Below are 18,120 nucleotides of genomic sequence, written 5' to 3' on the forward strand. Positions count from 1 at the left end.
AGTGTAAGTACGAAAACGAGAGCGTCTTCCTTTTGTACCAAAGTAATTCAAGTAATACTTCAGACAAGTGCAAAACGAAAAAAAAGAAGAAAATATATAATACTCTAAAAAAAAAAATAGATTTAAATATTTCCGACGTCATATTTTAAGTAAAATGACAATGGCGCATCTCACGTCGTGAAATGGTACAGGGAAAAAACAAAACAAAAACACTTCCAAAGTGCATGAGGTCATAAAACCATGAAGACAGCGATTTCCATCCAAGTCTGAGCCATCCAATTGTAAGCGTGGAAGAAAGATATTTTTTTTTTTTTTTTTAAAAACACAGCCGTTTTTGATTTGACCGCATTATCTCACTGACAATTGGATTTTTAATTTCTTTTTAAATGAGCAAAAAAAAAAAAAAAAGTCTCTACAAATGATTAAAAAAAAATGACGCATCACTGCACACCCGTTCTGCTTTTTATAGTGTGCTTCTTCTAGAACACAGCAATTGTAACACATCATAAAACCATCTATAACAAAAAAAAACAAAAAAACCTCTATTCTGGTTTCTTTTTTTTTCTTCTATTTGATAAGTGCACCGATATATTCTATACAGACATGAGTACCGTGCTCATAATGGAACTGATCTACGTCTATGCCAACACACTTTGCGGGATGTATCACTTGGAGTGAATGTTAATACCACTGGAGGGATTGGGGGAAGGGGATTAAAAAAAAAAAATATTACATCCAAATACGGAATTTGGGGTGTGTAATCATTTCATCCGCTGTGGATTGCAGGACAGCCATATTAGTGTGTATAATTCTTAAACATCAGCTTAGAGGAAAAAAAAGAAAACATTTCCCAAATAACAGCAGCACAAAAGAAAAAAAAAACAAAAAACAATCCAGCAGTAAATACAATTACGGTACATTTCCAAGATTTTACATTTCCTTCCATCCAAATGTTTTATTTTTGCTTTTTTTCTCCCCCTACAACAGCTGGAAATTATTATTATTTTCAGGTGCCTCCCTGTTTCCATAGTTTATCAGTTTGGGAGCACTTCAAGTAAATGGAAATCCACTTGGTAAAAAGAAAGAAAACAAAAAGGAAAAAAAAAAAACATAGCATCATGCATTGAGTTCCTTGTGTTGAAGGAGTCAGTTTTGATTTTTTTTTCATGGCAGACGACATCCACGGAGAAATGGTATAAATGAGAGAAAAAAAAAAAGTAACGAGCACATCTTCTGATTTAATGGTTTGGGTGTGGAGAAACTGGAACCTGCAGCAAAATAAAATGGAAAAAAAATGAAGAAAAAAAATATATATATTTTCTCATTGTCTGTGTAAAACGCATATTAAAACTTCCCTTTTGGAAAAAAAAAAAAAAAAGGAATAAAACTGAGGGAACGGAGAAGAAAAAAAAAAACATTCAAAGTGCTGCACTGTTCATATCCACTGCAGGAAAAGGCGTAAACGTGTTCCTCTAAAGCCAGCGCAGTCACTCCGGGGGTCACTTGTACAGCGGGTTCTTCTTTGGCAATGCGGGTCGCTTGGCTTGCCACAAGTGGTTATGTATAGTCAGTGCGTCGACGCTGACAGACATGGTTTTGGCGGGGATCACAGTAAACTGTTTTCTGTCCGAGCTGTATTTGTAAAGTTTGTCAATCATTTTCTTGGTGATGGTTTTGGGTCCCGTCCCCGTCAGCTTACAGATTTCCTCAGAGTCTGGGTAGTAAGAATAAAGTGCTCGAAACTGACAGCCGGCGTCGCGGAACAGGATGATGTAGTGGTTGGAATCGCACTTTTCTAGTTCCTGTATTTAATAAAGAAAAACAAAATACAATAAATAATTAGAGCAGATTTTTTTTCTTTTTAAATCTAGCTAGACTATGTTAACAGGTCTCAGACTGTGGCCAATATCACAGTATAGCTCCCGAGTGTATGCCAAGAATGCTCTGTGCCTAATCCTTGCAGAACTGGTACAAGTAATATTTGCAGCTCACTGGGAATTTTTTGTGTGGATTTTTCCATTTGGGGGTAATATGGTATTTCTCTATCGCCTCTCATTGGGGGACACAGGAACCATGGGTGTATGCTGCTGCCACTAGGAGGCTGACACTATGCAAATAAAGAAGTTATCTCCTCCCCTGCAGTGTACACCCTACCGACAAGAAGTAGGATATCAAGTTTACCTTAGTGTCAGTAGGAGGTGGACACGGGTCTTTCATTAGACCCTTATCTACCTCAGTGTGCGTCGTTCCTTTTCAGGTACCACGGAGGGATACAGGGTGAACAATCACAACTGTACTCCCACAAGGAGACTATGAGTACGGCGTGTACTGCCACCCCGTATCCGCATACATCTAGTTGGCAGGACCCCAGCCCCTAACACAGAAGTGTGTTGAGATGATCCGATCGTCGGTCCTGCCTCCATCTCCCACCCACTCGCCCACCACAGCCTGTCGGTTGGAGGAGACGCGGATGTCCCACAGAATTTTCAGACATCCAATCTATCCCGGATAAGGAGGTATTTTTTCCCCTCTCCAGTACAGAAAAAAGAGGAACCAAGAAGATTGTAGTGTACCTTTGCGGCGTTTTCAGGGCCCTCCACTCCGCTCCCCATGTTCCGGCGGTCACCATCTGTACTCTAGGTCCCCATTTTTCTCGGGCCTAGCAGCAGCATGGGGCATTAGAGGGTCTTTTCCTTAACACAAGAAGTCCCAGAAATTTCGAGCTCCAAAGGTTCCAAAGGTAGAAATGTTAAATGACCCCTCTCTGGGACTTCTAGTGTTAAATCCGGGGGTATTAGGGGCCGCTCCCCACGCTCCAGAGGTTACCAGCTGTAATCTAGGTCCCGGCTTCACTCGGGCCTAGTTGCGGTGTTGGCTCCGCCCCCTTCTTCCCTGCACTTCGGGCAGGCTTTTCTCCCGCCCGTCGCTTGTTGATTCCTTCTGGAAACCCCCCTCCCTCAGCTTCATTGGAGCCGGCGCCATGTTTCTCCTACCCAGACCCGGTGCTTGGCTCCACCCCCTTCTTCCCGGCATTTCGGGCAGGCTTCTCTCCCACCAGTCGCTCCTCTGCTCCATTTCTCTGCTTGGAGCCGGCGCCATGTTTCTCCTGCCAGGACCCGGCGCTTGGCTTGGCCCCCCTCCGGCCTCAGAGCGGGCTCTTTCAGCGTGCTTCTCTGCAGTACACGCTTTTGCCCTCTTCTTCCCTGTCAGTCTTCTAGTGGTTGCCCCTTTTTCCGGCTTGTGGGTCCGGACGGTGACCTTCTCCCTGCGGGACCTACGTCTCCAGCGCTAATAGCCCTACAGCCTGGCAGCAGAACATCTCCCGGCACCTGGACCCAGAAGGCAGCGCTTAATCCAGGTAACAGTACGAAGTATAAGCCAGGCACAGCAAAACACAGTTTGGACGGGAAACACTATCTTCAGGCTCAGTTATCACTGGGAGTCACCATCATTCCTATTGGGGCTGGTGTAATAAGCGCTATGGACCCGTACAGTCACTAGTGTAATATATTAAATACTCTGGAGCAGTGTAGTCGCTCATGAGTGCTCTAGAGCCGGGCAGTCACTGGGGTAATAGGTGCTATGGAGCCGTGCAGTGACTGGTGTATTAAATACTCTGGAGCAGTGCAGTCGCTCATGAGTGTTCTAGATCTGTGCAGTCACTGGGGTAATAGAGCCGGCATTCAACAGCAATGGGTATTGCAGTATTCCCCACGCTCTGCACCCTCCACAATGAGAGGGGCCTTTATAAGTCCTGCCGTATGCAGTTTGCTCTGTAAATTTTCGCTTGCAGTCTCCTCTCAGACATTTCTGTTGTGAATTCTGCTATTACATGAGTTCTGCAGAGCATGGCAGCAGGCACCCTCCCTGCATCTCAACGCAGCCCTCTCATGATTCTAGCATAGGACTGCAATCAGAGAGATGAGCTGCTTCTACCCCTTCAGGATTGCAGTGTCGGGGGACCAACTTTCGGCTGTGTAAAGGTCTGTATTCTCCAGCATGTCTGCCGTGGCTCAGTGGATAAAGAAGCTGACCACAAATCGCAGGCCCAAGGGTCTGAACCCAAGTACACAACAGAGAGAGAGTTTAGTCTCCCTCTTATTCCAAGCCTAGAACTCGGCCTTTTGGAGAACTCGCTGTTCAGGATATGCTTCAGGACAGACTTCGTGGTGCGGCCTTCTACACGTGAAACGGTTATTCTGCCTAACGCAGTCAGGTATGCAGACCTAGACCGCAACACAGAATTGGCTCTCTATGATACCCTTCTCCAGGGTTCCCTCCACGCTAAAGCAGTCGCAGGATACTGAGAGACAATCACAGCAGTTCTCTTTCCGTTATCCATTTTGTTGACGCACCACCTACTATACCAGGTACTGTAGGGTACTTTGAAACTGTCATATTTTCAGTGGATTAGACTTGCCTTGGGTTGACTGCTGCAGTGGTACTGGTATTCTGTACGGTATCAGGTGAGTAAGAAGCCTTTTCCTTCATGTTCCCCGTGTTCGATTGCAGCAGTACTCTATCCACTATCCAGGTTTTACATGCGTCATCTGCCAGACACTTGGTCGATATCCGCCGTCTTTCTAGTGGTTCAGAAATGCCGAGGTAGAGTGCTGCATCGGTTCCGCTCTTCTGTCCTAGACTCAGGCGAGTCAGCAAATGCCCTCTTTCACCTACCTCAGGGTCTTTTTGCAACATCTGCCTAGACTCTCTTCGGTTAACCACTCAGAGAGAGGTGCCCGGTATTCATTACTTCTGGTTGGCTGCTTTCAGGTTAGTCAGAGGCACATTCTGCTGCATGTTTCATGTTCAATAACATCTGTGGTCTATTAACAGTTTTTACAGAAAATCTACCACGTACCTCAGGGGAGATCTCGGTACCACAGTTTGGATCTCAGCGGCAGCATAATTGGCCAGTCCACTTTCAGGTAGGTCAGACACCGGATGGTCGCAGTTTTTTCTTCGGCCACGCTCTGGGCCTGGTTTGCAGGTTGCTCTCCAGGGACCTGTCCAAATCTTCTGATTATTTGGGCCTACTACTAACTATCCGTAGGCCAGTTGACAGTACTGTCTTCAGGCCACCTTCATTAACCAGTGCATTACTCCTATCATAGATGATTAACCAATCACTGTTTATACGTTCTGGCTGTCTTTTACTGAGTCAGCACCCATATGTATACCATGACTCTCATGACTGTTCACTGTTCTATCCTAGGGGCCTTTGAGCTACCTCAAAACCAGAGCTCCCTATCTATTTCTTAGTGCTGAACTCTTCTTTTTTACAGACACCGGATAAAGCCTCGAGCAGCTCCGGGATTTGATTTCCAAGGGTGGCGTGAACAAGTTCTCCCACCTTGGACAAGAATTGGACCTTATTCGGCGCACGCATCAACCAGTGCGAAAGGCTGCTCTAGGCCTGAATCCAATGAGGAGTTTTGTGATAATACGTTTCTTTCTTCAGCAAGATTCGTATCCTTTCCACTGGTATCTTCGGTCATGTGGTCTTGCACTTAGGTAAGTGGGTCCACACACTACAATCCTCTCCCAGTTCCAGAGAGTCCAGGATACATAGGGTCTCCAATGTCATCAGGAAAGATCTTCCTTTCGTCAGGTGTCTTCTGGGGTCTATGTGCTCCTTCCTAGGGCCAAGTTTCCATGGCTTTGGCATACTCCATGTTTTTTTCATTGACTTTCCTCCTTTGACAGCTCATCTTTTACTGTGTCTCCCAACGCCTGTCTAGATCCTCATCGCTATACGCTTGAGTTTAGCTGCCAAGTCATCCAGTAGTTTATGTTCTACCTGATTAGATGGGCTAACGGTTGTCCTTTCCGACGGATCTCCTGTTCTGAACAGTTTTTTGCTGTTGGTCGAAATAGAGCCTTCACCGTTGTGATGAGATCCAGGGACCACCTTTCAGTGTCTTGCCATCTAGCAGATTCACAATAGCCTTCTCTCTCAAGTCTTTCCTTGTCAATTCAATTTAATGGTCTTTCCTCATCCTTTTCTCAGAATCCTAGTCCAGCCGCTTCCAAAGAGGGTAGGACCTCAGCATCCTATATCTCCTCTTTTGAAATCACTGCGAATTGGACCAATTCTCCGACTATGTTCCCTCTGGTTTCCAGACTTTCCACCATATGGTCCTCCCTTTCCCAGGGGGTGCATCCCTTGAGGATATCAACGGTGGACTCAGTCATTTACAAATGCAATCTTTTTAAGCGTCTGTCGCTGCACTGTGCCCTGTGTCTTTGCTTCCACCTGGGTAGCAAGTTTATAGTCGCAGAGGCCGCCCTTGCGCATCAAATTACCCTGGCAGGGAAGTATCCGCCTTCCCCAGATGCTGCTGCAGGTGCTGCTCAGGCATCCAGCAATACTGTGACCTTCCGAAGGCCCATTTGGCTTACAACGTGGTAGGCGAACTTATCCTCAAAGAGTCCCTTTCTGACTTGCCTGTCCAGGGTTCCCATTAGTTTGGCTCCAAGTTGATCCACATTATTAAGTTGATCACCGGAGGGTCGAGCTCTCTCCTTCCTCTGGCTAAATCTTGTTATTCTCCTGGGGGCTTTGTTTCCTAGCGTGTTTCGTCGGGGATCCTAGATTGCTGAATGGAAGGGTCCATCCTTTTCTTTTCAGCATGAAATCTCATCGTTCAGTAATTACTTTCTGGGAACCGCATGAGTTTTCCTTTGTCCCATGGAAGCCCTTATCCAGGTCTTGATCTCTCAGGGCATCGGACATTTCTGCTTTTTGCGAGGGGCGCACCCTTTGTTTCTATTTGTAGCTTTCTCTTTAGGGCTCCCAACCACTCTGAGTCTTGCAGAGTGTGTGGCAGCAGTTGGCACATTCTGTGGATCACCGCTTCAGTGCTCGCCCCGTATCCCGGTGTTCTCCATGGCCCCATCCATAATTTTTCATTATTTCCTTCGCGTGGCTCGAACTCTTCTTTCGTAGCAGTTTCATCAGGCTACCTGGCCAGGGCAATGTGCGTCTGTCGGACTAAGGCCATCCCTCTCCCTTTTTCAGAACACGGGCTCGGTATAGAGAGGCCCTCTGGCCTCCAGGTCAGCGAATGCTCGCTGAATCCGGTCGACATTGGTAGGTTTACCAGATCAGATCAGAGCATCTTCTTCTGGGTTAGGGCACACTCTACCTGGGCAGGGTGCGCTTCCAGGCGGTGCACATAAGGATTCCGCCCTGCACCTCGACAGAGCGATTTGCAAAATCCTTCAGAGTCCATGTCTTTCTTCGGCGGATGCCGGCTTAGCTAGAAAGACCTTGCAGGTGACGGAGGTGAGTTCTCCGACCTGATTGGAGTTATCGGCTGTTCCCTCCCCTTGGGGACTGCTTTGGGACGTCCCATGCTTTCCTGTGTCCCCCAATGAGGCGATAGAGAGAAAAGGATTTTTGGTTGCTTACCGTAAAATCTGTTTCTCGAAGCCTTCATTGGGGGACACAGCACCCTCCCAAGCTGAACAGCTCTGTTGTATTATACTGTTACAGTTTGAGTTTCTGTGTAATTTTTCTGATATTTATTGCTTCTCCTACTGCTTTCTCACTAACTGAATATCCTACTTCCTGTCGGTGGGGTGTACACTGCAGAGGAGGAGCTAACTCTTTTTGTGAATAGTGTCAGCAGCATACACCCATGGTTCCGGTGTCCCCCAATGAAGGCTTCGAGAAACAGATTTTACGGTAAGCAACCAAAAATCCTGTTTTCAGAACTTGCATTCACTACAGAATGTCAGCAGATCCTCTCAGGGGACAGCTTAGGGGTCTGCTAAATACTGGAAGAATCCTTACAGGATGAACGTGGCCTTAAAAAAAAAACAGACCTGGTAAATATTCTGCACTTACATCCAAGGTTAAGTTCTTCTGGGATTCGTTCACCTTCCCGGCGAGGCAGCAGTGGGCGATGGCATTATGGATTATGGGTTTATTTGACTTACTGCTGGGCTCTTTATAAAGTTTTGGACCTTAAAAAAATGAAATAAATAACATTGTATTAATATATAATTGTCAACATTACCATTAGAATTTCACAACACAGAAAATATAGTCAACATTTTTCATATATTAATGTGCCGTTTTAGATCCAATGATTAGGATGGATTTTATACTATTAGAGATATATAAAGCATCATATGACTAATGGCAAAAACTAGGGAGCGAAGAAGTGCAAGAGCGACTACGCAAACAAGTGTGGAAAAGGGAAGTAGTAAGTAAGCAAGTGCTAGGTAGAAGGCAAGTAAGTATGCAAGAGAGAAGGAAAAGCAAAACAAATATAGAGAAATATGTACAAGTCTTAATTTTAATGAACCTGAATATTCTGCCACTGATGCAACGGAAGAGGCGGTGGACGCATTCTCCCAATCCCGCTCTGCAGTTCTGCTCTGGTGCCTGCTTGCCACAGACAACGTTTCCACAGAGTCCACCCTGCCCCCATGGAAGGAAAAGAACACGTTACTTTACAATTGAGAAATTAAATGACTGCTGCCTTTACCAAGTGCAAAGAATATCAAGCGTGTACCTGTGTGAAGGCGTTCCACCAGAATGGACACTTTCAGCCTCTGTAGTTGCACCGGATGCCAAAGACAGACTGGAACCAGACTGTGCACTGCTCAAGTTATCCGCTGTACAGGAGAAAACATACAGAACTCATATTATAGCAAATGCTAGCAATCTCCAGTAGAAAGGGCTTTCTTTTAGTTACACTTGATGCTGCCACTCAGATTTGTGTCTATTCACAAATGGACAATATTTCATCTAGGTGGCCCCCCCATCCCACCATTAAAATCACTGCCACATGCACAGATTTCATACAAAATCCAAGAAGATCAAAGAGATCCCAGTAAAGTGGGAAATATTTCACAAAGCAACACCTTTTTCCTTTTAAAGAAAAACGTACGCGTTGATGAATACTTTGTTCCTGAGTCACTGTACGATTCCTCCCTGTGGACTGACTTCGGCCGAGACTTCTTAGGTTTCGGCTTGGGTTTAGGTCTTCCGATTCCTTGCTCTTCCAAGATCTGTTGCTGCTTCCGTCGCAGATACTCCTGTTTGATCAGTTCCCTTCTTGCTTTTTCTTCATCCTTACGTATACGATCTTCCTCAGCTTTGCGTCTGGAGTGGAAATAAATAAAAAAAATTGTATTTTAATATATAATCTGTCTTGCTTCTTCCTATAACTAAAAGTCGATGCAGAATATACACTCTGAATCTGCTGAGCCAAAGTTGTGGCTTCTCTAGATTTCCACTTTGCGACTTTGTAAATGGCTCCATGCATAGTAATATTTTGAAGCCGAATTTGGGCTCACGGCATTTCAACCAACTCCACCCAAACTGGCAGCTCCTATGCAGCTTTCTGCAATCATTTCTCTGCATTCTGCCATGAATTACTTTCCAAAGCCTTGATACTTACCGAGCTTCATCTCTTTTTAACTCGACCTCAGCTTCTAGCTGCTGCTTTCTGAGCCGAGCTTCTTCAGCTTTCTTCTGCTGTTTCAAGAGAAAGGCCGCTCTCTTCTTTGCCAGCTCATCCTCCGCTTTCTGATCATCCTGGAAGCAATTAGTCATGGGTATTATGTAATGTAAAGCATGCACTTCATAGTAAGGAAATGCATGTAAGAAAAACCCCAAAGAATTGAGACAAAACAAATAAAGGATGTGGGCTACTTGCCTTAAAGAAAAACCCGACCCCAGACTTCTGATCTTCACTTATGACGTCGGTGGATGTCTCAGACTGCTCCGCTCCGATCTCTTCTTCGAGATCCTTCAGTTCTGAGAGATCGACCTCAATCAGGCTACCTTTGTTCTTTAGCCGGTCATCTGTAGGAACGTTTTCTTTGTCCGAGGTCTCTGAAGACCCCAAGCGTCCGCCGTTCACTGAGTCTCTGTGCATTTGTTCTGAAAGAATATTAGCATCTTTGGAGGTGGACAGGAGAAATGTCCGCTGGATATTGTCTTCGTGCAGCCGGAAACTACAGGCAGATTTATCCTGGGGGGCTTTCACTTGCTCTGCCCCATTCTCTGCCATATCAGAGGGGGCACAAGGTGACTTCAGAGGTGGGACAGACTTTAAGTGGGGTAGAGTTTCTATGCTGTGGGTGGGTGTTATCAGGCGTGTTGTTTTTTCCTTGGTGGTCTTATGTTCAGTGGTCCGCGAGAACCTGGAGTTACGTCCCTGACCGAATCTCTTGCGAGGGCCGGTCCCGGCTCCTGTGGGGGACACGGGCTCCATGAACTGAACAGGTGGTTTTAATTTATGGTCTTGGGTGCCATTTTTATGATCTGGTAATACAGAGCCCGGGGCCTTCATGAGCAGCTCTTGCTGCTGGGAAATTTTCATTATGGCCTGTTGTAACGTGCTGATTGTTTCATTTAGCTTTTCGATGGAGAGGTTACACTCGTTCACATCTACCTCAGAGTCGGCGTCATCAGGGGTAATTACATTGCACACGTCTCCTTCTAAATCGACCTCCTTGGGCTTCTGCTCAAATGCTTCATGAACTTTAGATTCTTTGGGCCCTATGTCATTTTTTTCGAGGTGCGGCACTGCCTGGGCCTGCTCCAGGTTCTGCTTAGTGTAATCCTTGGGGAATTGTTCTGGCTTCAAAGGTCCGTCAGGTTTCCCTTTTTTAACGACGTGCAAGAAAGCAGCTTTGCCGAGTTTTAAGCGTTGCCTTGCGGACAGTGACTCCATTTTCTTCTTCTGGGTCTCAATGGCCCGCCGCTTCTCCTCCAGCTGCATATGGAGCTGGACAAGTTCAGAAGCGAGGATGTTGGCATGGTCTTTGTTCTGCCTGGTGGGGCTCTGTTCCCTCCGTTGCTTCCAAGTGGTCAGAGGAGGCGGGCAGCACTCTGAACCATCTGGGGTGGTCTTTTGTGAGCTGCTTGTGCTGGATTTTGTCTCGTAGCTATTCAGCCTCTGAAACTTCCTCTCCGCAAAGCTGGTCATTCGGATACTCCCACTAGCCATGGAGACGCTGCTAACCTGGGATATGGTGCTCAGGCATGGACTGGAGCGCCCACTGGCATCATCCTTATCGTCATTCTCTTTTACCTTCATATCCTCCTGCAATTTGGCAGACTCTGACTCCTCTATGTACTTACACACCGGGAGGGAAGGTGGCAGGTCCTGTTCGCAATCCTCCAAATCCAGATGGTCAGAGTCGGAGTCATTCCTTAATACTATCCAAGTGCTTTCTGGATCTTGCTCTTTATCTACCAGAAGATGTGCGGTTTTCTCCTCCTCTGCAGACTCTACTTTAGAATCGTGAAGGAAAAACCCGCCGCTAAGCTGCTCTGACGGATCGACACTGCTGGTCGCAAGTGGTCTAAATGTGCCGCTACCATTTTCTAGAGGCAGGGGATCCACCCGAAAAGAATCTGCAGGGGGCACGTCACAACTACTGACCGGGGTAAACGTTCTGTTCAGATCCCGTCCGGTGTGATTAGTGGTTATTTTCTTTCGCGGAAAAGACTGCGACCCCTCATTCTGACGTCTGGAAACAAATCCTCTGGGCTTGACCTCACCATACTCCTCTCTTTTGTGGACACTTTGCTTTTCTTTTGCCGGTCTGAGAACGGCAGGCATTAAAGGCTCTAAAAAGAAACTCTCGGGCTTTCCGTCTACATCCCCAGATATCCTTCCCGGGGATCGTGCGGTGCCGGGATGACTGGAAGCTCGAGAAGAGATGCTCTGCAATTCAAGGTCTCCATGACTTGAGGTGTCGTTAGCTCTGATAAATGCGACGAGCTCCTCTTCATCGTCTTCTATATCTACGTTTCCCAGCAGGCTTCTTGAGGGGATGTGTGCAGAAGAGCTGGTGGGGTGGTGCTTGGGGGTGGCATTTATGATATTTGACGCCAGGCTATCCTTACTGATTGACCGGGCAAGACTAATGCTATCGCCAGAGGTGGCATCAACATCATCAGCACAATGGAGGGCGAATGGAGGCTGGGAAAGCGGCCTGCAGAAAGAGAAGAGCGTGAGAGTTAACAGGCATTTTTTCTTGTAGACAGGTCAATAGACCAGATTACAGCAAATGGCAGAAAATTTACAAAATTGGACTTAGGAGAGAAGAATATGACCCCACAAATGCAGCAGCTCCAATTCATAGCCACAGATTCATTAAGGTCTTGATAAGGGATTGCACAGACCGATGATCAGGAACGAGACATGTGAAGGGTGCTTTATACTCTCCACGGAGAGGTCAGCAGAGCATGGGCTTCAGAAATCATTACATTAAATATATAAAAATTCTATATTGTAGCATAAGTAAAAAAAAAAAAAAAAAAGAGACAATAGAGGAGATTTTATACATTGAATACAACTTGGAAGAGATAGTGACCTTGGCTTTTTCTCTGCCCAAGCCATGACAGATGATCGAGGTGGAACATCCGAACGCGTCAAGGAATTCGAGCGATCTCTGTCACCTAAAAATTAAAAACAGATAATGGTTTGTGAAATCGGAAATTCGGACAAACTGTACATTCTGTAGGAAGAGCAATTGGAGCATAGCGTACTCACTAATGAAAAAAATAAATAGGAAAATTCAGTCAAGTATCTAATGTGTATGGGGGTAAGCGCCGCCCAAGGATTCGACCTGTCGAAATTCAAAATGGCTTTAAGCGCTCGTGTTTTCAGGGTCAAAAATCTGAAAATTCAGGCAAACTTAAAACTGGTCATCAGAATAACACTGTGTGGTGAGCGCACACTTACTGGGGCTATCCTCTGACTGTACGGTCTTCTGTTGTTTTTGTCGTAAAGGCAGCAGTGGATGAGATGGGCTGAAGGCGGCGCTTCCTTTCCCACTGAATAATGATACAGAAAATGGTAATTACGGGTCTTGCATGAAAGCGGGGGAAAGCAGAACACACACCACAGACACTGATTAAATCACAGGAGAACAGATATAATTAAACATCATTAACCCAGAACAGATCTTCAATTAATACATAACTTCTGCTTTCTGATTCACCCGTGATTAAAACCCAGCCAGAAGTAGATGTATCCAGTCTGCCTTCCCTGCAGATCTATTGTATGGGAACGACTGAATTATCACCTTGAGGGCTCGTTTACACTAATGTCTGAAAACACGGCACGCCCCTTCTATGTTACGTGACTGCTGCAGCCAATCACTGAGGTAGATGACACTAGAATGCCAAGGCCAGTGATTGGCAGCAGCAGTCATGTGGTGCAGATTTAGCAATGTAAACCAGCATCTTAGAGGCAGAGCTAGAGTTTTAACAGGTAAGTAATGATTGTTTTGTTATTTAAAGTCATTATTTGGTTCCCCCCATTAGTTGACTGCTAAAGTTCCCTTCTGATGAGATCTCAGAACGACCATGTTTTTTCACAATTTCAATAAATATAAATCACTCACTTTTCCACTTCTTCAGGCTGCAGGAAATTTCTGCTCCCGGAGTCAGACGTGTTGTGCGCCAACGAATGGGCATCTCCTGAGACCGAAGGACTGGCCATGAAACTCCGCTTCGTTGCGTTAGATATCGGAATCTGGGGACGACTGTTTTTGTGCGGTAATACTGCTTTTGCTGTGAACATTACAAAAAAAGTAAAAAAAAAAAAAAAAAACGAAGAAAATTAGACCATTTAATGTATAGAAGTATAATTTCTCCCCAAATATTATATCCATATGTAATAAAATCTATATGTAAAGTTTAATGATCATTATGAAAGTCTTTAAGTCATAGTCACATGTTTTGATCAGCCAGGGTCTGGATGCAGAAACCCCCCACAGTAAAGGCTTTATATATGTATTAATAAAAAGTACAACTCTGTGCTCAAATTGATTTTCCTTGGGAAGTTTATGGAAAGTCAAGTGAAAAACATGAAAAACTAAGAGGTGCGGCTCTGTAGTTACGTTTTAACCGTGGTTGGGGTGGTCTCGGCAGCTGGACTACAGCTGATTTAAAAAAAAAAAAAAAAAAAAAAAAAAAAAAAAAACCTCTGACATCAAGAATTTTTTAGTGTGTATTTTTTTTTCTTTTAAAGAGAACCACTAATATACTATTTAACCAGCAGATATAGTGGTAGTTTGCAGGTAGACAGGGCTTCCATCACGCCTGGCAGGCTAGAAGGGAGAAGACAACGTTATATCCTCCCTGCAGCCGCTCGTTTCCCGTCATTGGGGCGGTGCAGGCAGCAGCGATGGTCACCGCTAACTGTACAGTGATCAGTGATCATGGCTGTAATCAATCCCCAGCACTTTGACAGCAGAATGTGTGCAGCGCAGACTGTTAATCAAAATGCCGGCGAGTGCTTTCTGCCGTGATCACAGTGTAGTGAATGATGACTGGATGTGAGCAAGTTTCATAAAAGTTCTCATATACTTTGCAAAGATATCTAAAATGGGAAAAAACCCTGCATCGCTGCCAGTGAATGGGAGCAGGTTTATGTACTGATCTAGAAGCCCAGTGTCACAGTATACATGTCACCACAGGCAGCGGTGTACGGCAGACAGGACCAGTCACATCACACGCACCTTCTTTAGACTCTTGGGTGTCTCTCGGCTGCACAAAGTCAGGCTTTACATTCTCGAACCACCAGAAAAGCTCAGCAATAAAAACCATTATATTTGGCTAGGGGAAACAAACATCATCAGTTATTCCAATATACACATCCTACTTTGCATTCCTCATTGTTTTTTCTTTTACAGCACCGCCACCCTCTTTACCTTCAGGACCAGTGAAGCATACAACATGTCCTCGAGGGTCAGGTAAAAACACTTATTTAGATACTCGCTGGAGAACTCCTTCAGGAGCTGGATGTTGTACAGGCTGTCAGCGATGGACGGCACTTCCTTTAAACAGATGTCTGTGGGAGAGAGAACAGCTGTGTCTGAGGACTGCGCAGCACACATTTAACCCTGCCCAAAAAATGACGCTCAGATACTACATAGCTGGTGGCTGAACGAGCCGCTTATCTCCTGCCGGGGAAAAGGGATCAGGAAGGAAATTGTTGATGGCTGAGCTGCCTATTTAACACCTCAGCAGCTGCCCACTGTCTTTTTACATTGCTGAACAATAACAAATTGTATTGTGGTACCGTGTTAGCCAGAAAAATGGATGTGAATACTTTTCTGCCCAATGAGGACAGAAGTATTCTGGGAGTGATACCTTTATTGTCTAACCAGAAAATAATAATGTTTGCAAGCTTTCAGAGCACAGAGGCTCCTTCTTCAGGCAAGATTACATATAGCTTTTAATCTATTTGTAATTCAGCCTGAAGAAGGAGCCATTGTGCTCTGAAAGCTTGCAAACATATTATTTTCTGGTTGGCCAATAAAGGTATCACTCCCAGAATACTTCTGTCATCATTGGGCAGAAAAGTATCCACATACATTCCTGAACAAAAATTTTACTTGTTTTTACTCCTTTAAGAAGACAACTCCTTTAATGATCCTGCAATCTAGGAGGCGTTGGAAAACAGGATTTTTGGTTGCTTACCGTAAAATCTGTTTCTTGAAGCCTCCATTGGGGGACACAGGAACCATGGGTGTATGCTGCTGCCACTAGGAGGCTGACACTATGCAAATAAAAAAATTAGCTCCTCCTCTGCAGTGTACACCCCACCGACTGGCATTAAACTCTTCAGTTAGTGAGAAAGCAGTAGGAGAAAGAACAAGGTTGAAAAACCATAACCACAAACTTGAGAACTGTAAACGTGAGAACAGTCAGAGAACATATAACAAAAACATTGGGAGGGTGCTGTGTCCCCCAATGGAGGCTTCAAGAAACAGATTTTACGGTAAGCAACCAAAAATCCTGTTTTCTTTATCGCCTCTCATTGGGGGACACAGGAACCATGGGACGTCCCAAAGCAGTCCCAAGGGCGGGAAAAAACAGACTTCCATCAGGTCAGAGGACTCACCACTGCCGCCTGCAGGATCCTTCTGCCTAGGCTGGCGTCCGCCGATGCGTAGGTATGGACCTTGTAAAATTTGGCGAACGTGTGGATGGAAGACCAAGTTGCCGCTTTGCAAAGCTGTAGGGCGGAAGCCCTGTGGTGCACCGCCCAGGAGGCGCCGACTGCCCGGGTAGAGTGAGCCTTAATCCCAGGAGGGGGCACTCTGTTCTTGACCCGGTAAGCCTCCAAAATTGCCGTTCTGATCCAGCGAGCAATAGTCGCTTTAGAAGCCGGCTGGCCTCTGCGCGTGCCATCAGGAATGACGAAAAATGAATCCGTCTTCCGGAAAGAGGATGTTCTATCCAGATAAATCCTCACTGCCCTGACTAGGTCCAGCTTGTTCAACGATCGCTCCAGAGGATGAGTCGGAGCTGGACAAAAGGAAGGTAGAACGATGTCCTCGTTGAGGTGGAAGGTGGAAACCACCTTAGGAAGAAAAGAAGGTGGAGGTCGGAAGACCACCTTGTCCTGGTGAATGACCAAAAACGGAGGGCGACAAGACAGTGCCGCCAGCTCGGAAACGCGGCGAATGGACGTGATGGCCACAAGAAAGGCCACCTTCCAAGATAAAACTGATAGAGGAATCTCCCTAAGAGGTTCAAAGGGAGAAACCTTCAAAACGTCCAGTACCAGGTTTAGGTCCCATGCCTCCACAGGGGCCCTGTACGGCGGGACGGCGTGGGCTACCCCCTGAAAGAAGGTCTTAACCTGTGGCCGAGAGGCCAAGGTCTTCTGAAAGAGGATGGAAAGCGCAGAGACCTGACCCTTCAGGGAACTAAGAGCCAGGCCCGAATCCAGTCCTGCCTGAAGGAAGGCCAAAAGAGAAGGCAGGGAAAAAACCATAGGCGGCACGCGGTTGGACTCGCACCAACGGAAGTAGGCCTTCCAGGTGCGGTAGTAGATCCTGGAAGACGAAGGCTTCCGAGCCTGAATCATGGTGTGAATCACCCGGTCCGAAAGGCCGGACGCTCTTAGAACCGCGGTCTCAACAGCCACGCCGTTAAACTGAGCGACCGAGAATTCGGGTGGCAGATCGGACCCTGGGACAGCAGATCGGGCCTGTGTGGAAGGCACCAGGGAGCGTCCGCGAGAAGGTTGACGAGCTCCGCGAACCAAGCTCTCCTGGGCCAATCCGGGGCGATCAGGATGACCGGCACCCCTTCCGCTTTGATCTTCTTCAACAGTTTGGGAAGTAATGGAAGGGGTGGGAACAGATAGGGCATCTCGAACTGTGACCAAGGAATGGCCAGAGCATCGACGCCCACTGCGAGAGGATCGCGTGACCTGGAGACGAATTGTGGAACCTTCCTGTTGATCCGAGACGCCGTGAGATCCACATCCGGAGTTCCCCATCGAAGACAAATCTGATGGAAGACCTCCGGATGCAGGGACCATTCCCCCGCCGCGAGACCCTCGCGGCTGAGGAAGTCGGCGGCCCAGTTTCCTACGCCGGGGATATGCACCGCGGATATCACCGGAACCGTTGCCTCTGCCCAAAGGAGGATCTTGGACACCTCGGCAAGGGCCAAGGAGCTCCGAGTCCCCCCCTGATGGTTGACATATGCCACAGCCGTGGCATTGTCCGTCTGGATCCGGACTGGAAGGCCCCTGAGAATCCTTTCCCAATGGCGGAGGGACAGAAAGATGGCCCGAATTTCGAGGACGTTGATCGGCAGCGCGGACTCCTGCAGCGACCAACGGCCCTGAACCGTCAGGTGGCGAAAAACCGCACCCCAGCCGATCAGGCTGGCATCCGTTGTCACCACCTGCCAGTGAACCGGAAGGAAGGACCTGCCCTGGGAGATGAGAGGAGACGTCAGCCACCAGTTGAGAGACCGCTTGACCCGAAAGGAGAGTCTGATCGGCCGATCCAGGGAGAAGACCGACCTGTCCCACTGAGACAGAATGGCTTGCTGAAGGGGTCGAGAATGGAATTGGGCGAAGGGAATCGCTTCCAAGGTAGCTACCATCCTCCCCAGAACCTTCATGGCCGATCGGAGGGAGGGAGGCCGAGGACCCTGGAGCAAGAGAATGTCCCGACAAAGGGTGGATCTCTTGTCCTTGGGAAGGAAGACTCTGGACAGACGAGTGTCGAAGAGCATGCCCAGAAAGATGATGCGCTGAGAAGGAATAAGGCAGGACTTCTTCCGGTTGACCAGCCATCCGAAACGGGATAAGGTGTCGAGAACAATGG

At 46.8% G+C, this 18,120-nt stretch overlaps 2 protein-coding genes across 3 annotated transcripts in view; one reads left to right on the forward strand and one right to left on the reverse strand.

Moving 5' to 3' along the window:
- Positions 1-18,120, forward strand: part of DYNC2I2 (dynein 2 intermediate chain 2) — a 457,867-nt gene that overhangs the window by 98,699 nt on the left and 341,048 nt on the right. The window lies entirely within an intron of this gene.
- The window catches only part of CAMSAP1 (calmodulin regulated spectrin associated protein 1), a 59,507-nt gene continuing 42,177 nt past the window's right edge, over positions 791-18,120 (reverse strand). For both annotated transcript variants that reach the window (XM_069748039.1, XM_069748038.1), the window contains 12 exons: positions 14,695-14,834; positions 14,503-14,599; positions 13,384-13,552; positions 12,720-12,811; positions 12,349-12,433; positions 9,675-11,967; positions 9,417-9,553; positions 8,904-9,118; positions 8,526-8,628; positions 8,316-8,431; positions 7,853-7,971; positions 791-1,802 (listed from right to left, as the gene is read on the reverse strand). In XM_069748039.1, coding sequence (XP_069604140.1) covers positions 1,500-1,802; positions 7,853-7,971; positions 8,316-8,431; positions 8,526-8,628; positions 8,904-9,118; positions 9,417-9,553; positions 9,675-11,967; positions 12,349-12,433; positions 12,720-12,811; positions 13,384-13,552; positions 14,503-14,599; positions 14,695-14,834 — 3,869 coding nt within the window. In that variant the 3' untranslated portion in view covers positions 791-1,499. The remainder of the gene's footprint in view (positions 1,803-7,852; positions 7,972-8,315; positions 8,432-8,525; positions 8,629-8,903; positions 9,119-9,416; positions 9,554-9,674; positions 11,968-12,348; positions 12,434-12,719; positions 12,812-13,383; positions 13,553-14,502; positions 14,600-14,694; positions 14,835-18,120) is intronic.

Source organism: Ranitomeya imitator, chromosome 2, assembly GCF_032444005.1.
Source record: "Ranitomeya imitator isolate aRanImi1 chromosome 2, aRanImi1.pri, whole genome shotgun sequence".
Classification (NCBI taxonomy): Eukaryota; Metazoa; Chordata; class Amphibia; order Anura; family Dendrobatidae; genus Ranitomeya; species Ranitomeya imitator.